The sequence below is a fragment of the Nesoenas mayeri genome (assembly GCF_963082525.1).
Source record: "Nesoenas mayeri genome assembly, chromosome: 3".
Taxonomy (NCBI): domain Eukaryota; kingdom Metazoa; phylum Chordata; class Aves; order Columbiformes; family Columbidae; genus Nesoenas; species Nesoenas mayeri.
Window position 1 is genome coordinate 52,375,591 of NC_137544.1, and position 26,251 is coordinate 52,401,841.

The following is a 26,251-nucleotide window of genomic DNA, read 5'->3' on the forward strand; positions in this document are numbered from 1 at the left end:
AACAGAAGGAGAATCAGCAGGCAGATAACTTACAGTAACAGAACTAAGTGAGATGTGCTGACGATCACAGATGGAAAAATCTGGCATTAGGAAGTAAAATGAATCCTTTATTTTTTCCTTTCAATGTACTACCGTGATCCACATTAAGGAAACATTAATATTCTGTCTTTTGATGCCAAATACTGCTGGGAATATTCTACTAGAAATAATTTCAAAACGTCACTTACACAATAAAAAGTGAGTTTATGTTTTATCTAAACCAGCTGCTTTTAATATTCTACCTAATGGAATCCTGAATGCCTGCTTTTACTGGGATTTATTTGGGAAAATTTAAAATAAAAAGAGGAAGTCTAGACACCCACTTTATTTGTCTGACATTCTGGAAGAATACTCAGCATTAATCAAAAATTGCTCTCACTCAAGAAAATGGGATCATTACACTTCTGAAACCTTACTGGTTTGATTCTGGAGGGGGGAACGGATCTGGGTGAAGACAGGGATGGGAACAACTGTTAGAAAGGATGCAATACTATTAGAAACAATACTAACCTCTGACTCGAGTTCCAGTAGCATCAGTCCTCTGTACACCACCAGCAAGCACCATGGCTACGGCCAACTTCACCAGGTACAACCCGAAAACTTGAGGACATAAGCTAGCCAAAATTTCATTCCTCCCTAGAACAGGAGCAAAAAATGGCACTCAACCCCAAGAGTAAAACTTGGTTTCCCTTGGACACCTATCTACACTTGAAGTTCCATGTACACTGACAAATAATTGTCCTATATCCACAGTCCTATGTGTACCTACAAATAATTTGGGTCTGCTTTCTGAACAAGAACAGGGCATGGAGGAGATTTTTTTAAATTATTATTTTATTTTTTAAATCAGGCCCAAAGCAGTTGCTTGATCCAAACTTCTTTCATTACAAATAAATCTTGCACGGTCACAAGCAGCAACGCCAATCCTATCACATTTTAAGGAATGTATGGTCTGGATATCATGACAAAAGCCACTAATGAAATGCCATCATGCAAATTATTTTGTTTCATGGATTAAAGTGTTGGGGCTATGAAGAATAAAAACTTAAAACTTCCCAGACTTCAAAATATCTCCCTGAAAACTGGTGTGGTGTACATTTAAGAAAACTAAGAAAACCTCTAACACAGAAAGTATTTTGCCTGAAACCTGTGCATTCATAGCATGGCTCATTTTCTAATAATTGTCTCAAATCTCCTTTGATCTTTCTGCGTCCAAGGTCTCCTTTGACCTTGTCCTCTTCCCTACCACAGTCCCTGTCCTGCAACAGAGTATTTCAATCTGCTCTGATAATGTTGTTGGCTTGGAAGGTGTGTAACAACCAATTTTGTCCTCCAAGATTCTGATACTGACAGCACATAAGGGAACACAGGTTTAACGCCACACATTACTCCCACTTAACTTCATGTTTTAAATTTAAATGTAAGCACACAGTACTGGCAAAATATGTTGGGACCAAATAGATGACTTGAGGCATATGTGCTTCTTGTGGACGCCTTCTGAGTGAATTAACACATCTTTGTGCAAAAATGAAATATTTTAAACTTTGGTCAGCCATAGCATAACTCAAGATTTAACTCCACAGTTGCCTCTATTTCACTTCAGATTCATTTGTGTTGTCAGTGCCGAGCAGCTCAGCAGTTCTGCTTCTTCCTAGTTGGTATCCAGAAAAAATAAAGTCACCTATGTAAGTTCTCTCAGAGTCTGGCCATGGTAGACTTCCTCAGGACATCTAATATACAGCATCAGGAACTGACTGACATAAAATTCAGTAGTAACTATGATTATCTCTTGAAAAACAGCAAAAGTACATATATCCTGTTGGGAAATGGCCTATGTCTTAGATGGCTTAGTCAAATTTGATCTCTGCCTACACCTGAGGGGACTCAAAGTCAGACAAACTGCCTGAAACAGACATCTCAGGCAGTCAGGGTCCTTCTAATTTCCACCTCAATTTTCTGGTAGCCACTTCATATTGATTTATTTATTCTAAATGGGTAATATCGCATAAAACCACATTGCTCCCTGCAGGCTTCCAAAAATTGTCCTGAGAACGGAAGATTAAATGAAGCTCAAAGAAAGCTTTCAAAGAAGCTCCTGAATTACTTTCCGAACAGTTCTAACCAGGGCGATAAGAAATGTTCTCATTCTAAACAGCAGGAAGAAGAAATGTTCTCATTCCATCAGCAGGAAGCTAGCAATTAAATTGCTTTCCAGGAAATGGCGTTCTGAAGAATCTTTGCTATTGACAAGATTTCCAATTTCTTATGTGAGCGCTCTAATTTTTAAGCTGACATGGGCAACATTCCCACCTGCTTTTCCTCCTGTTTGTCTTTTAAGAAGAAAGACTAAGCCCTTTTCAGGGTTTTAAAAGGCAGAGCGTTAGTCTGAGAGAGTTCACCGGCAGAGATCCTACAGAGCCCATTGAGCTTCCCTGCAGTTCAGGAGGAGGCACTCAGGTTATGGAGAGAGACAGAGCTCCAGACACAACTCTGGTTCATATCTAGGTGGTTGACTGCAGACCATGATAAGTTTAGGAGCCAAAGTACTGAACACTCTGGCTGTTCTGGAAGCCACTGTGAATTGGGAGACTCTCTCATAGTTGATAGGAGGCTCCACAGCACTTAATCAAGAGTCTAGGCATCCAAGAGTCAAGTTAAAGATGAGATGTGCTAACTATGTGGTAAAGATTCACAGCTTAATTTGGGATGCAGAGAGAGGGAATCAGATCTCTTGTCCCAAGGTCAACAGCTATGTTGACTAAAAGCAGATCTGGTCCGCACTATTCCTTCTCGAGGTACGCTTTTCCTTTGGTGATTATAAAACATTTTTTTTTCTCTGATACTTAGATTATTTCTAATTTATTGTTAAATGTTCCACAATACACTTGACTAGAAAGCTCAAAAGAAGGAAGATCAATGCAGTATGCTCAGTACTTTTTTTCTCAATAATATTAAAGTAAGAATTTCATATTCCTGCACTGGGAAAAAATGCAGTTTTGGAAGAAAGGGTGGTGGGATAGGATAATGGGGGGGAAATGTGTTCGGTCACTGTATTTTGACTCCTCATTTCACTTATATCTGAAGACACGCCCAACTTATAAGCTTTCAACTACTAACCTGCTAAGGGATCATTCCTATGCTTTTCCCAGAAGTCTTCAAATTCCTTTCGGACTTCTTCATCAATTACAACCCCTGCTAGCTGCTCATTGTTTACTTTAATGTAGTTTGCTTTCAAAACAAGCTCCAAGTCACAGCGTGCATCCTCACGGAAAGGTTTCCACCTCTGCATTACCATTCCATACACTGTGATGTCATCTCCTGGAGGTAACAACATATATTAGTAAAATAACATCTCACTCGATATATGCAGATATGTTAGATGTAATGTATGATCACAGAATCATAGAATGTCCTGAGTTGGAAGGGACCCACAAGGATCATCGAGTCCAACTCCTGTCCCCTGCATATGACAACCCCACAGTTCACATCATGTGTCTGAGGGTGTTGTCCAGTCTCTTCCTGAACACTGCCAGGCTTGGGGCTGTGACCCCTCCCTGGGGAGCCTGTTCCAGTGCTCCACCTCGTAACAATGCAATGAGACCCTGTGTTTCAGTTAATAAGGTTAAAACAAACAAACAAAACAACAACAACAAAAAGCAAACCTCCTGCAGTTATTAGAAGTCTAAAACAAACATTAAGTAAATCGCTTATGTCTGTGGTAGGAAGATGCTATGTCTTTCTACTTCTGTTTAAGTTAGGTGAATTCTTAAAGGAGTGCTTCTGCTTGTTTCCTCTTTTAGAAAAGAGGAGTACACGCTAAACTGTAGAAGCTCTTCTTTCAGTTAGATTAACTATACAAAAACATTAATCAAAACTTATTTGTCTTCCAGTAACTTTTGTGAATTCCAGAATCACTTGTTCTGGCCACAGTTTTCTTCTGAGAAAATACAACCAGAGATTAATTGCTTGTGGGTATGTGCCTATTTGAGGATTTTTTGACAATTCTTCACATGTTCTCCTGCCAATAAGCTTTCTTTTTGAATGCCAAGTAGCTTTTTCCACCTGCAGGAGGTCAGGTTACCCAGGTCTCCGAACCAAGAGAGGGGCACCACGCACTGTGTGATGATGGAGGCAAATTTCCTCTAGAGGACTGGTGTTCTCACACTATCAAGATTTAGTATTCTTTCTGTATGTCACAACACATTACGTTTGGGATGTCTGACATTTTCTAGAATAGTCCTCAACTGCCATGCTAACGTCCAAGCTGAAACAGGAACGTGACAGATGAACGTCTCTCATTCAACAAGCCCTCAGCACTGACAGCCTCCTTGGCAAAGAATTGTCTCAACTGGAAAAATAAAAATGCTTGTGGTACAAACACATGGGATTTATGCCGTATCCTCACCAGACTTGCAACTGTCCACCAAGTCATCTTCCAGAATAACCACCATGCAACGAGGGATGCTCCCAACAGACAGTCTTTGGACCTAGGAGACAAGAACGAAAAAACTCTTAAGAACAGCACCTTTCAAAAGCCATTTATAGCTGCTCTGGCTTAAGCAGCTACATTCCTCTCCTGAAACTGAGGTCAGTCCTTGCTTTTTCTCACCAAACTCACACAGTAAACAGCTGCCATGAACCTATTAATGGAAGTTCAATGCTGATATTAATTGAAACTGGATTGGGCATTAAATTAGTTGATGGTGCTCAATCCTGGGAGATGCTGTGTGATTTCAATACCTTGCTGAGAAAGCTCATTAAAAGAGGTCATTTGAAAGAGTTGATTTTTTAAAAAAATAATTTAGATGTTTTTAGATACTTCTTCAATATGCAAACTTGACTTTGGGTACTGAAGCATATCCATGAGTTAGATAACCTTTCACTGTAGTATATAATGAAAGATTATTCTCTATGTTTTTCTAGTATTTAACCAAAATTTCGCTAACATATGAAATGTTAGTTTACACCTAGGTGTCAAGGATTAAATCTACAGCAAGAAAAAACAAATCACACACAGCTGGACAAATATATATTGACAAATGGGCCAGTAACTCCTGTAATTCTTTTTCTTTTCTCCAGGGCAAAGTCTATGCAATCTTGTCACAGTCTATTTCCAACCAGCAATCTTTCCATTTACCATTAAAGCTTGCAATGGTTTTTAGAATATGCACTGCACAAGAACAACAACCAGAAATACATTTTCGTTCTGCAGCACCAGTCACATGTGCTAGAATTCCAGATTTATTCACTCTCTAGTGCCTAGGAAGGTTAATTCATCCTTGGGTATTATCTAAATGGCCACAGGCAGTTCACATCACTGTCAGTCCTGGTGGCACATGCACAGCTACCGGCAGAGCTCAGTAGGAAACATGAGTGAAATTCATTCCCGGTTTAACTTCACTGTGTTGAATAAGCCCATGCTACTGAAAATCCTTCCCATCATAGTGGTCTGTGTGCCACACAGTAAAACAAACATGCAAGAAGCTATAGAAGCCATATGTCAGAAACAATCATTATATGAACATGTAACATAAGGCTTATTTCCTTTAATTAGCTTTATTCCCTTAGTTTTTTGGTATCCTGAACTTTTCAGGGCTTTGTTTCTTATTTGATACATTTCTATTTTCATACATCCTTCATGTAGATTGGCACCACTATCCTCTTAATAAAATAAAGACCCTGAAACAACTAAAGGTATCTTGGAAAAGATTTATGAAAAAAGACAATGAGCATACAAACACAGAAACATCACCTGCAATATACCCTACTTATTCTCAATTTTCATACAGTGTAGATTTTCCTGTGCCAGTTCTGTCTTAGTTATGTGCTACCGTAAAAAGAGGCCCAGTTGTTTCTTACTCCTCCAGCTTGGCTGTACTTCCACCCAGGGCTCCCTCCAGAAAAACAAATGTAAATTCTGTGTGGAGCACACATTCAGTAATTGTGGAGTTCAATACTGGCTAAAGGAAACAGACCACGTATTGACCGCACTACACTGCCACAGCTGGCCTTGGCCACCACTGGGCTCGCTTTAATCCTCAGAAGTGATGTTGAACATCAGCATCGCGTACAGTATGCGAGAGAAACAATGCTTACTTGGTGTTATAAAGGTTCAACATAGACATTCAGTCTATGGACAGACCCTGGGTGTGCTGTACATTATTGAATGGAGGTACTTAATAATGGAATTTTAGTCAACATGTGTATAAATTTGTAACTCTCTGACTGGAAATCTCTGACCAACAGGCTCTCTGGCTTCTTTCCGTATTTTTCAGGCATTTGTTTTAAACGACAGTAGGATCTGTAAAACTTTTCCACTTATCTTAGTATGAAAAACTTATCAATGATGATGGGATAAACTTAATTCTTGAATAGTCTCACCAAAATTAGCAGAATTACCTTACTCCAGCAGGAAATTAAGCCCTTTAATAAGTTCATGCTTTTCACACTTGCGACATCTATACCTTAATATGCCCGCTTTTCTCCACCTTACTTTTTTTACCTGTTCCTGAATTTTGATTTCTTGATAGTCTCTGCAGCAGGTAGAAGAGGTTGTTCCAGAGAGACAGGTGAACTTGGTTGAGTTGCAGCCTTCTTCATTGAGACAGGCCGATGGACGACAGAACGTGTAGTACTGCTCAAAGTCAGCCTTGACGACAAACACGTGCTTGCACTTATTGCAGATGTAACTCCGTTCATACTCCAACACTTTCACCAAACTGGTGCGTATGACCGTCCCAGTGACAGACAAAAAGTGACCCACGTCCCTAGTTTTAGGAATGTGCTCTCGAGTCAGCTCTGGGCAAACAGGCAAACCTGTTAAACAAAAACATGTGCAGCATAAGGCTCTGCGTATAAAACACGGACTTAAAATACAGTGAAACAGAAGGACTAGAAAAAAAAAACCAACCAGACATATTAACAGTAGCCATTTTTACTACTGTTTCACAAATGTGATACAACTATTCATCTGTTGTACCTTATATCTGAATCAGAAAATGTTGCCATTTTACTCTCCCGCTCTTGCCAAGGCCTGAATAGTCACGAACAGTTTCCATTTGTGGAAAATGGATCCTGATGTTTTCAGATCTGTTCATTAATTTAAATGAGCTTTTGGCAAACGCCATTTATTCTACAACTGGCTTATCTGGATTACAAAATTCTAGTTATGCTGCTTAATGGTGGTTCAGACAAGTCTAACTCTTAATCTTGTGTGAATTCTCAAGTCTAAGCGAATTTAAAATTCGTAGTCTGTGAGCACTTGACCTGAAATTCACATTGCATACCAGTAACCCTCAAGCACAACAAAGGTGGCATAAAAAGAATACAAAGGGGTTATGAACACAACCGAAGAAAACCCACGTGTACATTCAAATGAATAGTGACAGCACGGTTTCGTGACACTTGTTCTCCGGTAACTCCACCCCAACAGCCAGTTCTGTGTGGTACTGATTCCTCTCTGGCATTCACACATGTAGCCAAAATCCTTCGGAAGACTAATCTACCTTAACAGCCTATAAAGTCTTTATAAAAATAAATGGTGTCTGAAATGTGTGCCTGAGGACAGCATCAAAATATTGCGTCTTTGGAAGTTAGCATATGAGCTACAGGATACTAATAATTATCAACTTAAAAATAAATTACCTGCTCTTATAATACTCTCTTAGCTTTACTTCCAAAACAGAGCTAGGAAACAGAGATGCAAAATAATAAATCTGCTGGAAAACGATGTTTCTAAGGGGATCAAAACCATTAGTGCATTTAGGTCAAGTCTTCTTAGAAGCTTTGGCTGCTAAAAAAAAGACCTCATATATTTACTTCAGACATGCTGAAACATTCTGTTTCAATGCTTTTAAGCAGTGTTTGACCTTTTGCATTTGTTTGAAGAAAATATTTTAAAATATTAAGCTAATTTTAAAAGGTAACAGAATAAAGTGAAAAAAATAAAGTAGAAAGGAATCAAATAATCTGGAAAAGAAATATAAGTATTATGTACAACTGCAAACATTTTTTTCTGGTTGACTGTAACAAAGCTATTTATATATTCTACCAAACCTGCCGAAAATTCTTTTTCTGCCACAGGTCTGCATTTCTATTCAGTTCAGGAAAGAAAAATTTAAAAAGATAAAACACATTGATTTTCCAACTGTTTCAGCATCTTTTTCTCTCAGCTCAGTACTGGTGCAGCTCAACAACCTTTGCAAAATACAACACATCTTACACTAGAGAGAGCTCCAGCACTGCTGTCAGGATTTACTACATGATCAGCTCTGTGAATGCTGAAGAGAGAAGAGCCTGGACGGGGTGAAAAAGAGGCTTCATTCTGATCATATTAGACTACCTGACAAACTCTTGGAGTACGTGCCTCTTTGAATCAGCTTCACTATATTAGTAATCACACGTAAAACTGAACTACTAGAAGCAGCTTAGCCAACAGTAACAGCCAGAGCAGTGCTCAGGCTAATGGTAACTAAGGAAAAATCTTTTAACGGATTTGTAGCAAAAGCAGAAGCTATACAATCAAATTCCTACAATGCTAAAATTCAGATAGAGAAATTAATCTTTTACTTTCTCCAGTGAACCCAGAGTAATCATCCATTGTTAATCACTGCACAGTCACACTCCCCGAGTCCTTTTTTTGATCTCCTAAATAGCACAAGGAAGAAATTTTTCACAATGAGGGTAGTGAAACACTGGCACAGGTTTCCCAGAGAGGTGGCAGATGCCTCATCCCTGGAGACATTCAGGGTCAGGCTGGATGGGGCTCTGAGCAACCTGGTCTAGTTTAAGATATCCCTGCTCATTGCATGGGGTTGGACTAGATGACGTTCGAAGGTCCCCTCCAACCCAAACTATTCTGTGATTCTATGCCCTGTCCATATCAGCATGAACATGCTACGATTGCATTCATATACCTGGCATAAGCAAAAAACACTTTTCCTCACTTCAGCCCAAGCCTGACATGCAGATCCCCTCTGCCCCGCTCCAGGTAGTTCCCTGCTGCTCCCACCAAGAAGAGTGCAGCCCCTTCTCCTCATTCCCATTTGGCACAGGAATGGGAAGCAGCACTCCAAAACAAGAATCATGAAGGTAATCAGAACACAGCATCCACCTGAAAGGTAACAATTATCATGGGAAATTTTGGGCTACAAAAAAAGCTTACAGATCATTTAGCTTACTGCTCTTTTTTCTTCAGTAAGGCGGTACAGAACATAAACCAAACTACATGGGCAGATGTTCTCTTGATCCAGCTGGACCTCATGAGGACAACCACACCCTGTTCTTCACCAGTTTCCCTCCCATTTAGTGACTGAGTGATTTATGAGTCTGCCAAATAAATTTTGCCATCAATGATCAGTCATACTTGCTTTTATTAGTTACTAAAGCTATTTGATCAAATGTGGCTAATTTTGCCTGAGGTTGATTAGGGAATATTCAGACCAAACATCACTGTGGGAGGAATGGTCTGCTCAGCAACAGGCTGATAACAGGAGCAGGAATGTCGTAAAGGCACCGCTACTCATGCAGCGACAATCTACCCCTTGCTTTACTCCTTATAATACTTCCTGGTAGCTTAAAATGACTCTGCTTTCATGCTGAAGCCCTGACTGATGCAAATATACCCAGAACACTAGGGGGAAAGTTTAAATTCACTCCTATTTTTATGGGTACGGGAAGATGCCTGACATTTCAAATTTCAGTACAACACAGAGGACATCCTCTTACACCACATACCCAGCAGTGGTATACAAGCTCCAGAACACCTAAACAGGTAGCAAGACATTTAGTTTTTCCCTAAAAAAAAAATTTGAGAAAATAGCATTATGAGAGTCACATGCTAAATGTATTTCTGATGTATGTGTTCTAATGACAATATTTTACATGAAATTTACTGTGGCAAAACACAGTTCTATTAAAAAAACATTATTCATTCAAGTTCAAGCTGCCAAAAGGAAGAATGATCATATACTACCCCGGCACGGGGCAGCGGAGGGAAACATGGGTCACCAGCTCTAGGCTTTGCAGACTAGACAGCTCCAAACAGCTCCAATCAGCAATGACCACAAGGGACAGTGCAAACACTGACGCAGCTCCCCACAACAGACAAAACACGCATTTTAACCTCAGAAACTGCACTCCATATTTACCACACCTCAAAGCTACTAACAATTTTCTAGTAATAAAGAACCTGTAGTGAAAAAATGACAAAATCCTCTCTTAATGATCATGCCTTCCAACAGCCCATTCCAATTTTATAACAAGCAATATTATGAAAATTAGTTAAGCATAAAGTTTACAATTTCAGATTAAGTTGCTATAAGACAACTCAAAATTAAGACTTTGCCTCTTCTGGGAGATAGCGGGAGCCAATAAAGACATGGTAAGGAAGTCAACCTGCAAGGAAAACTATCATACAAACCACATATTTTCCCCTATTTTTTTTTTCTTTAGACCTTCTGGCTAACAAGAGAAATAATGTGGGATCAGCCGCTGACTTGAGGCATCTTTTTACCATGGAAAGGTTTTGATGTAGGTCCTGATCCAGCAACAAACACCAACCATTGCACATACGCCATCAGGGATGCCCACACAGCTCCATGTGTTCGCATGTGTTCTTTACTGTTTAATAAGCACTAGCCATTCCCTCCTCCTTCAAACACTGAAACGGCAAGAATTATGGAATCACAGAATCATTTTGGTAGGAAGAGATGCTCAGGATCATCGAGTCCAACCATAACCTAACTCTGGCACCAAACCATGTCCCTAAGAACCTCATCTATATGTCTTTTAAACACCTCCAGGGATGGTGACTCCACCAATTCCCTGGGCAGCCTGTTCCAATGCCTGACAACCCTTTCCATTAATAATTTTTTTCCTAACTTCCAATCTAAACCTCCCGTGGTGCAACTTGAGGCCATTTCCTCTTGTCCCCTCTCTTGCTACTTGGGAGAAGAGACCAACACCCTCCATGCTACAACCTCCTTTCAGGTAGTTGTAGACAGCGCTAAGTTCTCCCTTCTGCCTCATTTTCATGTGTCTTCTCAGGGTGACTATATACAAAAGCATATCAAACTAATTATTACTGTTGAACGCTCTAGTATTTTATTATGTTTTATGAGGCTGGTTCATTAAAGGTGAAGTGGTAGAGTCACCATCCCTGGAGGTGTTTAAATCAAACCTGTTCTGCCAATAGTTTGTTACAGATTTGGCAGTGCTGCCTGGGGGATGCCCCCAGAGCACCTCGCTGCTGCTCCTGCGCTGCCACTCACCCGAGACCCTGGCGTGGAGGTTGTGCTTGGCGCTGAGCTGCGTGGGGACCGTGTCGGCCTGCAGCACGGCCAGGGCGGCCCGGCGCAGCGCGCTGTCGAAAATCGTGAGGACCTCACTGGGGAAGGCGTTGAAATACTCCCCGACTTCCATGTTGGTCTCGAAGAGCGTCAGGGCGTCGACGACGACAGGGTAGTGCGCCTCATCGTCCGGCTCCCTCAGGATGCCCAGGATGTCGTCCCGGTGGTGCTCCAGCACGTAGGACTCGAACACCTGCCCGATGAGGTTCACCTGCTCCGCGCTCAGCACCATGTTGCTCCTGCGGGCGGCGGGAGGCAGAGCGGTCACACGGGGAGGGTTTGGGTACGGTCGGCCGCCGATCGCAACACTTTTTAGTCGGACGAGCCCATCGCGGAGCGCGGCGGGGGGAGGGCGGGGCGGGGCGGGGCCTCTGCACAGCGCGCCCTGACCCGCCGCCTGCCTGGCGGGAACGCCGCGCCACGCGCCGCCTCCCACAGGCAGCTCCCGCCGACCAACCGCCCCGCCCCACCCCGCCCCGCCCCGCCCCGCGTCAGTCAGTCAGTCAGTCAGTCAGTCAGCCCGGGGGACAGAGGCGGGTTCCGGGGTCCTCACGCCCCCCCGCAGGGGTGGTGGGGCCGGGCGGGATCCGCTCTCCTCTCCGTTAATGCCGGACAGTTAAGGCACCCGGCGATCGGCTCCTCCGGTCACTCGGTGGGGCTGAGGAGCGGCGGCAGGCGCGCGCTCTGCCAGGCCTCCCGCTCCCGCCTCGGCTGCCGCCAGCGCGCCAAGTTTTGAACGCGGGCGGGCTGGCGCTGAGCGGCGCGCCGGGGCCGGGCCGGGCCGGGCCGGGTCGGGTCGGGTCGGGTCGGGTCGGGTCGGGTCTGGCCGTTCGGCTGCGGAGCGCTGCCCCGGGCCGTCCCGTCCCGCCTCCGGACAGCGCGGGCCGCGGGTGCGCTCCCAGCGCCCGCATCGCCGGAGTGTGTGTGCGGGGCCGCCCCCGTCCCCGCGATGGGGAGGCGGGCAGCCCTTCGCCAGCGCCCCGCTCCGTACCTGCAGCGCAGACCGCCGCCGCGCCTCCGGCCGAGCTCCCGCCGCCGCCGCCGCTCCCTCACCCGGCAGGAGAAGCGGCTCCGGCTCCGTCCCCGCCCCCTGCGCGCCGCTGCACGCCCGGGCCAGGCGGCCGCCGAGCGGGGCGGTGGGGCGGAGAGCGGCCGCGGAGCCGCCCGGCAGCGTGGCCGGAGCCGGGCGGGGAAGGGCGGGCGCCCCCCTCGGGTGCCTCAGCGGGCGTGTGTGCGGGGACGCGCCGCTTCCGCGGGGCCGCTGCGGCCGCGGGAGGGTCAGTGCCCCGGGAGGGTCAGTGCCCCGGGAGGGTCAGTGCCTCGGGAGGATCAGTGCCCCGGGAGGATCAGTGCCCCGGGCGCACGTTTTGGGGCGGCGAGCCCGGGTCCCGCCGAGCAGCGCGGTGCCGGGTGGCCTGGGGGAGCGCTACGGCGTGATCGCAGCGGCTCTGGCTGCCGTGAGCCACAGCAGGGGAGTCTTGCTGCTGTTTGGCTAAATGTCAGTGTGCCGCCGGTGCAAAGGGACCTGCTCCAGTGCGCAGCACGGGAGGGTCGCAGGTCGGGGTACGGAGGGTGCTGGGCAGCAGCTCGGGTGGCCCAAAGGCAGCTCAACCTCGCATCTGCTACTGCTTCTTGCACCCACCCCCCCGCCGCCCTCCCTGGTTACAAATCCCGTGAAGTCGAAATTTGGCTTTTTTAAAGCGAGCTGCCCAACAAAGCGGTCAGTTCCCCCTTCTCCATGGAGGCACGTCGCAGCAAAGCCCGGTTGGGAAATTTTATTTTTAACGTAGCCAGAAAATAGGGTTTGCTGAAGGCTTAAAATATTTGCTCTCGGCCAGGATTTACAGCGTGTTGTTTTGGATAGTTTCTTATCTGTATGTTCCTTCCTCTGAGCATGAATTACAACTGAGTGACATGCTTTAACTATTTTGAATATTTTTTAAATAATGAATTGTTTCGAAATTGAGTCACTGCTGTAACGAATGAAACTGCTGAGTCTTGTGATATCACAGAGAATAACTTAATGCCCGCTTCCAAGTGTTCGGAGGATCTTAAAACTTCTTTATTGAGCTCCTAACTCCCAGAACCTCTCATTGTTGGCTTGTATTAATGCAGAATTATTGATACGCGATCAAAACAGAAATCATTGCCTGTGTAAGGTCTTATCCAAAAAGTGTACCATACTACCACCAAGGTATCAGAACTGTGCCAATCATTCTATCATAAAAAGATATCAGAATATATCAAACTCATATTTTAATCTAAATGTTAGTATTTTTTTTTAGTTAGTGGAGGAGAAAATCAATGCTTTTCAAACAAATATCTTTTAGATCCCATATTTTCAAGTTATGATATGTAGCTTCAATATCTTAATCAAACTAAGATAATTAATTTGAATGTCTACATGTGTTTTCTCCCAATCATATTCAGATATATGATCTTAACAAATAAGAAAGCTACAGTGGTTACTTCATCTCTGTTTTCTGTATTGACTATCTCGCCATCCGTGAATTGGTCCAAGAAGCATTTGGCCAGCAGAGAAGGGATGAGGCTTGAAATGTTTGGGCAAAAGGTTGTTGATGGAAGTACAGGTGCTTTAAATGAGGAATCATGTTTATCTGAATTGCTGCTCCACAGACTATCCAAAGAGTGTTCCTGTGTAAGACTCCTGTCTAATATATCAATGGATAGAACTTCGCTTTTCTGTCCTGCACTGTTTGCAAGTACAAACTTTTTCAGAGTTATTTGTAGATGTTATCCTAATCCTCATCTGAAGCAAAGAGTTTTGTTTCCCAACGAAGTGTAAGACTGCTTCAGGGGCTTATAAAAGGGAAATGCTTTAACCCCTAGATATGTCTCTAAAAGCAAAAACCATTTTGCTTTATGAAGTGGTCTTATTCGAACTCATTGAATGGCTATGGCTGCGAAAGCACTGCTGAGACCTCCACCTAATACATAAATTGATAACTATGAAAATTCAAAACTCTGATTATCCTAGGTGGAGTGTCAAGCAAGCCTTGTCTCCACATTACACTTTCAGCGTCAGCTTTACTTGGTTTATAGTGCTGTCTTGCACAGTACCATAACCAGGCTGCTTTTTTTTTTGCCACACTGAGACACAGCTGTTTCTACACATTTGTTAGATTAGGACAGTGACCAGACTTCTGGTAAGGCAGAGCTGGAATCTTCCTGATTTCCTGGAGTTGTCTGTCTGTGCTTCCTCAGACTGTGTTTTGTAGCCCAAACAACTAGAGCAACAGGATGGAAAATAATGCAGCAGCTTGCAACTGGAGCGGGGCATTACAAACACAGAGCAAGTAACTGATACTGGCGTGTAAAGGCTGCGATTAGGCGGTGGTTACTGCAAGGAAAAAAACTCAAGTATTTATCATTTTGTTATTGTCTAATAATAACTAGTAACTGTTATGTTCTTGGTTGAGTAACGAAGAAATGTTTACTCAAAAAAGCAGTCATCAAAAAATACATCGCACCCATTGAAAATCCATACGGTAGCCCCTTTTGAAATAATGGTGCAAAACTGGACAAGAAAAAGTAATTATCTCAAATGAGTGGATGGAGACAGTGTTGGCAGTTCCCAGCCTGAAAAGCTCTCTTGTCCTGGGCTCAGAATGCTTTCCTGCTTTGTCTTTGCTTTCCAATTTGAATAGCTCTATTCCATAAGCCAATAGTACTATTTTTGCTTTCAGGTCACTTCTGATAGTGGTTCTGACAGAAAAGATGAAGCATAAAAACTCCTCTGTTTTTCAGTTTACAGAACATAGTGCATGCCCTCAATCTGGAAGCATCCCAGGAGAGAACCAAGGCTGCCTGCTGATGCTGTGGTGGGGCCAGTTGATGCGTCCCAACCCCCCCGTGCAATTGGGATGCTGCTGGCAAGGCTGTGTGAGAAGGGCTCGTGGATCCCACTGCTTAGGTAAAGCTTTAGGCTAAGCAGAGTGAATGTGGTCGAATGTTCATGTGAGTGTAAAGTTTGGGCTTTGGTCTGTGTCCCTGTGCCCGGAGGCAGGTCTGTTGCCAGCCCTGACTGGGGCTGCCGATGGTCTTTAGAGCCTGAAACTGGTGGCTCTCCTTTGTGCTCGGCTATGGCAGCTGAGCTGGAATTGAACTCTGGCTTCAGCTAAAGACTCAGCTGCTCTCTAAACTTTTCTGCTTGTCTGTCAGGTTGAACGCGGAAGGCCTGATAATTTCCAGGAGTACTCATTCTTATAATGAAGGCAGATTTTTGGTACTCATTGAATTCTTGTGCTCAGCCAGCTGTTTATTGTGAACAGGCCTCTACACCGTGCTTACCTCTGGAAATACTGAGTTGCCCTAGTGATAGCCAATTTATAAACTCATCCTTAAGACTGTGCAAGGCTCCAGAGAGGATCAGTAGTTTACCTCATAAGTCTCATCGTTAACTTAGGAACCTGCAGTGCAATTTGTACGGTCAAGAAAACTTGAGTTGTCTAATTGTGTTATGTGCTTCAGAACGATAAATGTTAACACAGTTGTGCAGCAAAAAGCCCAGTGTTGAGCCCTGCAAATATTTTGCCCTCCTATTAGCAAGAGAAATGGAGTTCAGGGGTTGGTCATGCTGAAAAGTTCTGTTTCAGCTTGGCTGCCTGGTTTTGTTACATAATCCCAGTACTACCCACAGGTGCTTCCAGTTACTGGGGCATATCTAAAGAAATACACTGCAAAGTAAATTAGCTTTATAACTACAAGCTGGTTTCTGTATATAATTGTAGGTGGCAATGAGTCATATTTCCATTTAAAGATTTTTTCCCAGGGAATGTATACATGAATGAAACTGGTACAATGCCCAAAAGTAGCTAAACAACACCATTACAAATTAGAGATTTACCTTAATTATAGTAAAAAAAAAAAAAAAAAAAGGTGAGCATTTGCCTAGGAAGAAAAAAAATCAAAGTCATGCTAGGGTTCCTCACACCTAAGTTTAGGCAATGGAGGCACACAGATTTGCTGTTGCTCTACAGTCTTTACGCAGTCATGAGAGGCAGGTGGGCTGATTCACCACCCTTCAGGCTGCCTGTTGACTGCAGAGGAGGCTGAAGATCACTGTTTTCTTAAGTGATGTAATTCAGTCATTTTCTAAGGGAAATAAATTACAGCAAAGGAGGAAAACTCGGAGTCTAATTTCCTCAGTGCAGAATTAGTGAAATTTACCCATGGATAGCACAAGGATCATGTAACAAAATCCACATGTAACTTAAGCTAAACCTTCAACAAGCGAGAGATTGCTCTGATGTGGTGAACAGGTCTGATTTCTGATATGATGACTGAAGTCTCCTTATATTCATTAGGAATTCCTCATGTCCTATAGTTTTTAAATAGAGTTTCAGAGTAAAACTAAAACTGGAAAAATGAATGACTGCTAATCAAAAGCTAATATTCAGATTTTCTAGCTATAGTTACTGGGATAGTGTGTTTGTTAACAATTTAAAGAAAGGACCCCAGTTTTTTTCAGCTGGCACACCAGAAAGGCAAGTGCTCCAACACTGAATATGGCTCAGAATCCCTTTGTGTTCAGTTACAGCAATGGAAGCGTTTTTCCCAAAAGAGACTGCTGCTTTCAGTTTTGAAGTACATCAAGAGTGAAAAAATTATATACTGTTTTAAGAATGAAAACAAAGATTCTTACAGCGTTATACAAAACATTTAGGTAGAGCCTAAAAAAAAAAAAAAAACCAAAATATTTTATATTCTTCAGTTTTATAATACATAGACATTCTTACTCTTTAAACTGATCAAAGATTACAAATCTAAGACATTGAATTTTAATTTAAACATGCACACATTAAATGTAGAACTACTCAAACCAGTTAGAAAATAGTATTTTTTTTTTCTTCCAAAACAGATAATGAGAGAAACAGAAGTGAAAACTTATTTAGAGTAAATTAGAGTGTTAAAGATTTTATACTATTGACCCACGTAATTCATTGCCAGTACTTCTTATAGGACTAATATTTTCCTTGAAGTCTCAGGTAAATGCAGCACACATGTGCTAAAGGAGCTGAAAAACTGCAAAAGGAAGGAGTCAATCTGACAAAGTGATTTCTGTGTTGGAACTGATTGCAGCTTGGTTTTCAATTGTCTTTGGGCCTTTTCTTCCCCCATTTATACCCTCTAGGTATGATTCCCTGCTCAAGAAAAAAAGCTCTGTGCTTCTCAGGACAAAGTTGTTCCCTGTGCTACGACACGTGCCAGTGCCAGACACGTCAGCTCGAGCAGTTTTCTGCTAACCTAGAAGATTCACTGGCGTTCAAACCCTTATTGCAGAAGCCAGTGGAACAATCCAGACTGAAGGGCCAAACCTGGCCTTAAGACTGATTATTATGATGACCTTCTGGAGAAAGGTGGGATTTGTCTGCATTTTGCCCCTGTATCAAGTATAGCCTCTTACTTCCTTCTTCCATAGGAAAACACAATAAGAATTAAAATATTATATTCTGTATTGTTTGCTCTATGACTTTTTATTGTTCTTTCTGAATAAAACTGAAGGGTTGAGGGAAGTAGTTACACTAAGTGCTGATAATGAGCTTTAATGTGTCAGAGGGAGAGCCCCTGAGAGCCAAAACGTTTTCCCGTCATTGTAAATAATACTGTGCAACTGGTTCTGCACCCCCTTAACTTGGAGTTGTCTGCTGAGCCAGGACAGATTTTGCAGAATTCTCTACACAACTGGACTCATGAATACGTGCACTTTTAGCTTTTTCCAGAATACCGTATACTGCAAAGATCAGGAACACAATGGGATTGTGATAATGCGAATATCTGTATTAATCCCAAATTTGTATTCTTTTAGGAATTTACCATTTGGTACAGAATAATTTTTTTACTAGTTTCTGCAGGTTGGTTTTGGGTTTCATTTTGTTTGGTTGTTTTTTGTTTTTTATGAGACGGATTTGGTGGTGGAACAGCTGCTGACTGTGCCAGACACGGTAACTGAGTGCACCTTATCTTTCTTCTCCCTTCAGAAACACAAATGCCTACTAGCAAAAAACCAATGTGCACACCTTTTACTGAATAGATAAAGTAAATGCAGATATCATGATCTTCAGATTACTGTTCAGTTACTAACTCCATATGTAAAAATGTACAAGTGAAATGGAGGATAGGAGAAAAAGGCCAAGCCCTTGCAAAGCACACAAGAAAAAATACACAACGCTCACTTCAGAACATTATAATAAAATGAGCTAATGTATTTTATTTTGGGTAACAGCCAAGAAATCTGACATTTCGCCCAGTATGGCTTTCTTCTAAAATTAAAAAGTTGCATATACCTACAGTTGAGTCCACCAGCTACAGAAAATTTGCTGTATACATGTTTAATCCATGGCAGCATCACCAGAATACAGCCTTCAGTGGAGTTTTCCAGCTCAATTCTAAGAAGTTTTTAAATGTGCATTTAGAAGATTTCATATTGTTTATATGAAAACATACAAATTTTTCATTTATACATATACTACATATAAAACTCATCGTAATAAGGGTATTTATCTTTGTGCATATAGAGAAAAAAGATGTAGTTAGGGCTTCAGATGAAATAGTAAAGTTCAAGACCTTTGTATATGCTAATGAAACCTTATTCAAATAACTCAAAGATAAGAGATTCAGCTTAAAAATACATTCATAAAACAAAGAGACAATTTTCTCCCTGAGACTACCAGTGTAAATTACTTTGTGGTAATCTTGAATGAAAAAATATAAAAAAGACAATAAGCTCTATTTTTCTATATGCTGCAACAATTTCTTGAACAATACTGGCATCATAAAAGGTGTCAATTGGAGAATCATGCTCACTAGCTGAAAAAACATTTTCATATATCAGTTTAAGAAGAAGAAAAAGCTTTAATATAGACAAGGGAAGGTAATTAAGTTTTAATGGAAGATCAGTATCTGTAGTATGTATAAATGGGGAAAAGTTGGGTAGTTGTAGTTTGTTGGTGGTGGTAGTGGTTGGGTTTTTTGTGGTTTTTTTTTTCAGACATTAATTTTATCCAAAGCAGGATCGTATACTCAAAATGTAGATTCTTGATTTATGCATAGATACTTAGTACTGTATTCTAAATGTTTCGAGCAGGTTTTTGTTAATAAAAGAAATACATTACTTGTGGGAACAGTTTCTGCTTAAATTCAATAACATGTTTGATTATAAGTAGATGGCAAAGTCTCATGAGCAACAGTTAAGGAGTCAGCCCCCCCACAATGAGCACTCCTGGCTTGTGGCTTTTTTCATCCTCTTGTCAAACTCAGTCTGCTCTGAAGGCCAGCAGCTGCATTAGCTGTGATTTATTTCACATGCTTCCTTTTAAATGTTAGAAAGAGACAGTTTTTAAATGGCTGCAAAGTAACAGGATAGAATTGGGATGCATTAGACATATCCTGCTCAAACTGCAGAGTGAGAGATATATGCTTTTTTCTTTTACAATTTAATTGTATTTATGGTAACCATGCAATTATGTTATTCTGGGGGTAAAAGCCTTACCTGAAAGCAAAGAAAATACATTTATAGGAAAAAGGGGGAAAGCATTATGTTTGTTCTACCAAAATTTATTATGTAGTCATTACAAAGTTTAAAGATTCTTCCATTTTAAATAAAAATAATAGTTATAATTACACACGTTATATAGTACCATGTCAAGTGATTCCAACAAATATAACATGAAATACAGTGCAGTTTCAAATCAGAAAGACAAATACTTTCTCATTCACAGTGTTTGACAAATTACAGGAAAGCTTGTTCACATGAGGGTTTACTTAAGGTCATGCTCTTATAGACAGTCCACATCACGCTGTGCCACAAGAACAAATCAGCGCTCAGAACGTGAAGTACCGGGCAAGCCACTCCTGGCGTTGGGGGTCTGGTGAAGCCACTGGTGAAGCGTCAGTCTGAGGAGGGCTACATTCACAGGAAGAAGAAAAGAAGAATTATCCCACAACTACACAAAAAGTACATATCTTAGGAGAAAAAGAAACAGCACAGAGAATATTCAAGTAAAGAACAGTGTCTGTTTTTCCATGGATTAACTATCAGTGTGCCTCAGGATGTGATTTAATGTCTCCCTATAGAACCTGTTATCATCCACTCCATTGGAGAGCATCAGCAGCACGGACACGGCAGTTTCAGAAGCCACATAACAGGGTAGGCAAATAGTATTTTGGAAAACCTAATTTAAGATCTCATTAACAGCCGTAGGTTTTCAGGAAGAATAAAAAGGTTTTCTTGGAAAAGCGTGACTGTAGCAGGTCCTCTTTTAGCATCCTTTTCCTGTGGTAAAGGTAATTTTCAAAAATATGATGCGAGCATCATATTTGTAGACATGTGCTCACAAAGACTAGTTGGCAACTGAACAAAAATACACACTATTTTAATACTTAACACTGATCACAAATATCACTTGCACTGTTGTTCATGCACACATTTAAAATATGCTAATATAATAGGAAAAAGAAGCTGCTGCACTGCAAACAAGATTTGTTCCCCCCCTCGAACAATTAAAATTCTCACAAAAGGAGCAAGAGAGAATACTTAAATCTAATTTAAATTTAATTAAACAATTAAGCTCATTTATCAATAAAAATCAGTAATAATCGCTACTGTATTACTGGATAATACAGAGCACAAAACCATTTGGAGTGGAAGCTCTGGCATCACTGTCCATGCACATGCATGTTATAGATACCTGAGGACATTCATGCACATCACATGCACGGGAAAAATAAGCAACAGTATTTTTTTCTAAAAAGATTGTTTTTGTAAAATAGGCTGTTTTCCCATCTCTACTTTAGATCTTATTATTTGTTTCCTTTTATAATTAGTAGTTGCTAGGTATGTGGTCTTGCACACACTAAACCAAAAGAGTAAACAACCAACTGTGGAACTGGTAATCACATGTTGCTTTAAGTTTCCAACTTAGAGGTAAGAGATCAGCACCTGCTAAATACAGAGCACAGCACTTCAGTGCATTTGATATATAGGCACATAAAGCCAAAATATTAAAATCCTGCCTCTAAAATGCCATTTTAAAGTTATTCAATTCACAGTATTAATTCGTGAGAGAACTACTTGAGACTTTAATGCTAGTTTTGGTTACTGGACGCTCAGCGCTAAGCAGCCAAGCGTGCATGTTGCCTGTTGCAGTCGGAGGAGAACTCCTACAAAACAACGTGATATAGGTGAGGAAAGGGGAAACACGAAACATTCATGTAGCACAGAAAATAGTTTTCTTATGTAAAAAAAACCATTATCACATAATACTGAATAAAAGAAATTCTGTGCTAGTATCAATTCCTAAATGACAATCAGTAAATAACACAAACATTTAAAACAATTGTTCATATTTGTAAACAATTGGAAGCACATGAATTCTGTTCAAGTATCTGAAGAAGTTTTCAAAGTTCAAGACTTACAAAGAAGTGAGAGAATACTTCACATTTCAACAAGGTCTACAATAAAAAGGAATACTATAAAGAGGTTACAAATATAATATAAAAATTAAAAATGCTGTAAGAGTACTTGTACCTCTGAAAGGTTCATGAAGCAAGTGGGATTCAGCTCAATAGGAATGCAAAATTTTCCTGAATTAAGCAAAAAAAAAAGAAAAAGAAAAAAGAAGAAGCTGGGTGAGGCACTGCTCACCTCAAAAACGTCTTGGGCTCTTTAGGTGGCACTGGCTGTGGCAGTGGTTTGCTGCTGTTGAACTCAATATCGTGGATGGGTGAGTTAGGAATGGGGTCCAGGCGGTTGGGATGTCCATTGCCCACCACTCCGCTAGATTCCAGAGCATTTAGATTGGGGACACTCACAAACCTGTTTGTTGATTTATCGTTCTTCTTCTTTTGCTGCATTAAAAATAACAAACGTGAGGAATTGGCTTCTTGCACCAGGACAGATGAGGAAATTTGCAAATTTAAAAGTAGTATTGATGACTGGTTTGGGGTTTTTGTGAAGGAGAGTGCAACTGGGCCAGATTGTTCTGCTTTCTTTTGCAATTGTAGTTTTACTATTTACTTTGACCAGAACCAAACACTACAAATTTTTGCAGAAAAATCAAATTTTTAATCAAGATGATTAAGTTACCAAGATTTAGTATAATACTCAATGAATATATAATATGAAATGTAACATTTTGCTCTGAGACACTGGAGATACGAAGTTTTCCATAAAATTGTCATTTAGTCTGTAAAACCTTTCATGTTTTCTTAATCTTTTCTTGATATCAGTGGAACAGCTCTATTGTCAAATGTAACTACAGCAAATTTCAGTGATGAAAAAAGTAAATCTCTCCCACAGGTTTCACCCCATCACTGAGGCACATTTTGATAACTGGAACATGGAACCCAGAAAAGCAGCTACATTTCATTAAAAACAATGACACCCTCATAGTTAGCAAACATTATAGCAATACTGCTAAAGAGAAAAAGATTATTGTGTAGGAGTTCAGTTTCTTGCATGAGGAAGAGGTTAGGCTCCCGGTGCTAATACAGCTGCCACTTGTAGACACCAGATGGCACAAATGAACACTTTTCATAATACTCCTTATACTCCTACTGATAGTATTTCAAGGGACTCAAAATACTGAAGAATTCTCTTTTTATATCACTGTTTTACTTTCCATAACACATCATACAAAGGGACTGGTATTTATCCTCTCTACTTTTATAGAAGGATACTTTAAATAATGCTATAGCTTTTTAAAAATGGTTGTGTGACAGGACGGCATGTGTATTTTCTGACTTCTATCAAATATCCCGTGTCGACAATAAAATATTAATGTCGAAAAAGCCTAATTTCCAAAAATAGGATTTTTGAATGAATGGATTCATGTATTCTCAATTATATATTATTTGACTATATAATAAATACTTTCATTCAATTACCCTAACAAAGCAGCTAGGAGAAAAACTCCTTAAGGGCTTATGAACTACACAAATTTGAACTAAACAAAATGAAAGACAAGTGGAATCTCATGTTGTTTCTATATAATATTTTCCAGTAGAATTCCACCTGAAAGAGAATAGCTGCTCTATTCAAGGGTGGGCATGAGTTCAAACGGAGACAGACAGAGTCCTATTACTTGGTTGTACTTTCTTCTCTTTAACTCTCTGCTGCTTTGGCCCGGCCTCTCCAGGGCTGGCAGATGCAAATGCTACTAATTGTAGCCACACTGGTGAATGTGTTTGTCAAAATACAATTAAAAAATCTAACAATTGAACAGAAAGCTATAATAGAAAAAAGGTTTTTATAAGCATCGCAGTGAAAGATCATTAGCTGCAAAAGATTAAACTAAGATTGTCCCATGCACTTTCCTCCTTCTGTCGTAGCTGAAGAAGCAAGAAGTAACATTTTGGTGGAAAAAATAGTTTGGTAAAAGTAACCAACTGTATGTAAAATACACCTGCAAGGTAATATGCACTGTAATTATAACTGTGTGTTAAACACACTGTAGTTAAATCTGTGGGCTTCATGGGTGACTCATTTCTGGAAAGTGTGTATTATTACTGCAGTTTGTATCTTATGCTCTTTAAAACAATCTATGCTTCTGAAGCAGTCAAATCTGGAATGACAAATTTGTGTGTATTGTTTCCATGAAATTCATGCAAAGTATTAAGAAACTTCAGATGTAACAATATGATACTAAACAGATCCATTGCATGAATTAGAAAAGCTGTAATACATACTGCAATGGCTGTAATTTTGCATTAATATGCAAAGATCGTAGTAACTCATAAATTCTGTATTTTTCTGACAAAAAAGAGAATGAGACTTTCAGTTTCTTTGTAATTCATTCTCTAATAACACAGTACGTGCTTTGACAAAATAAAGTAACACAGTTCACAACTCATGAAATGAGAGATCAAAATGTTCTGGCATACAAGATGGTTTTAAAGTCTAAACATTTTTACGTGATAGAAGCATATTATAAAAATATATGAATTATCACTATGGAAATCTGATGTTGAAGTACTTTTCCCAAACACTTCAGATTTCACACAAAAACACGAGCTTAAATACTTGATGGTTACATTTCACATCTTTAAAAGCGAGTAGGTCAGACAAACTTCCACAATTTTCAAACAACCTTTATCACATAAAAACAAGTAATTCAAATTGTATCTGGCAGTCCTGGTATCGTCTCTCCTTGGCCCAAACTAAATTCTTTCATGTAGTTATGCATAGAAGTTAGGTATCTGCAGATAAGGTTGTAAGAGCTGCTGGGCTCCTGAAAAACGTAGGAGAATATTGACTATTTGCGGCTGAGTTTGTGCAAAAGTGGGAAATATGCTGATCTGATGTGAAACTACAATAAGGCTTAGTTAAATAACACAGCCTGATCTCTAATAATGGAGCCAAACCTCCTTTTAAATAATGGAGCCTGAACCTTCATCACTGAAGCTCTTGGGCATCTGAGCTGCTCCTGTTGTGCCACTTGGGTCACCCTCTGCTTCAGAACCTTCCTGAGTTCTTCTGCCTCTACAGCTGGGACAAACCGCCTCCCCTTCCATGCAGGTGAAATAACCTACGGGTTATCACAAGGAGGAAGGAAATGTCAGAGGACTCATTCTTTCTCCCAAAGTGGTGAAAAGAATCCAGGTACCCTTCACCCTTCTGCAAGCTATTCCTGTTCCTTGTGATGGAATGCTGCTGGCATTGGAAGTGCCAGGGAGGCCACTCGGCCTGCTCGTGTAGTGCCCTTTGCTGGCTGCTCTTCAGCAGGACGGAGACAACTGGACAAGGTTGCTGCTGAACTGTTTTCACTTGTATAGGCAGTGAGAATAACTGAGAACTGACTTCTGTCTCCTGTTGCCCGCACAGCCCGTACCTGGTTTGTCCCTCCAGCTCTCCAGTATCACTCTATCTCCATTCAGACTCATTCCGTGCCCTTCTCATACTCTTTCACAGTATCACAGTATCATACTCTTTGCCTTCCCCTTTTTACCCTTATTCCCTTCTGTTGGCGTCCCCTCTCCCTCTATCTTTCTAATGGTATTGATTTTGCAGTTTCGTGATTAGGAACTGCAATTTATGTTTTACATGTCTAACAAACCAGGGCAACAGTGTCAGTGGATCTCTCAACAACACAGAAGAAACAAACCTACACAAAAATAAGTAGAGACAAATGGAAAACTATGTTCCTTGTTTTGAACATGTCTTTTGAGAGTGATGTATGTATACACACAGGCACGCACACGCACACACACACACATATATATTATCTTCTTTTTACTGTATCCTAAGTTTAGATTTCTTTTTCTTCACTTTAGCAATGAAGTCCATGGAACATACCTTCACCAATGGATTAATAACACCAACATTAGGGCTTGCATTAAACATTTTGTTGTAGTTAGTCTCCCTGTTAACTAGCTCCAGCTGATAGAACTTTTTGTCCTCCTAAAAAGAAGAACAAATAGAAACTTCTTTTTATGCATTTTCAATCAGTTACTGGCCAAATCTGCCTATAAAATGATCTCAAATAAATTTATGTTTTAAAAGAAACTGGTAATTCTAAAAATTACCTTTCATATTTAATGTTTTATATGTTTTTATATGTAAATACTAAATCACTTCTATTTATACAGTTCTGTTGCCATTCTATGCTCCGAGAGCGGGCACAGACTAACGGATTATGCAGTGGGAAAGATTCAGCATGGTTAACTTCTGATCTCTGATTCATTTGAATTTCCTCATTCCTTCTTGCTTTTGAATCAGGATCTAAACAGATTAATCCGAGTCAGGGTGTTTGCTCTGAATTTGGGAATCTCGGTGGAACAGGAAATGAGTCTTAGAAACCGTCGCAGAAGAGAATATATCTTATATGACTTATGTGGCTGCCCTA

General features: G+C 40.9%; 2 protein-coding genes across 2 annotated transcripts in view; both read right to left on the bottom strand.

Moving 5' to 3' along the window:
- Positions 1-11,619, bottom strand: part of MCM9 (minichromosome maintenance 9 homologous recombination repair factor) — a gene marked incomplete at both ends in the record, with an annotated part of 45,695 nt that extends 34,076 nt beyond the window's left edge. Inside the window, 5 exon segments of the mRNA XM_080342078.1 lie at positions 550-670; positions 3,155-3,357; positions 4,445-4,526; positions 6,542-6,855; positions 11,310-11,619. Of these exon segments, the coding sequence (XP_080198204.1) occupies positions 550-670; positions 3,155-3,357; positions 4,445-4,526; positions 6,542-6,855; positions 11,310-11,619 (1,030 nt within the window).
- An 8,612-nt stretch (positions 11,620-20,231) lies between these two features.
- FAM184A (family with sequence similarity 184 member A) overlaps positions 20,232-26,251 on the bottom strand; it is a gene marked incomplete at both ends in the record, with an annotated part of 74,376 nt that continues 68,356 nt past the window's right edge. Inside the window, 3 exon segments of the mRNA XM_080342089.1 lie at positions 20,232-20,313; positions 22,054-22,256; positions 25,702-25,806. Of these exon segments, the coding sequence (XP_080198215.1) occupies positions 20,232-20,313; positions 22,054-22,256; positions 25,702-25,806 (390 nt within the window).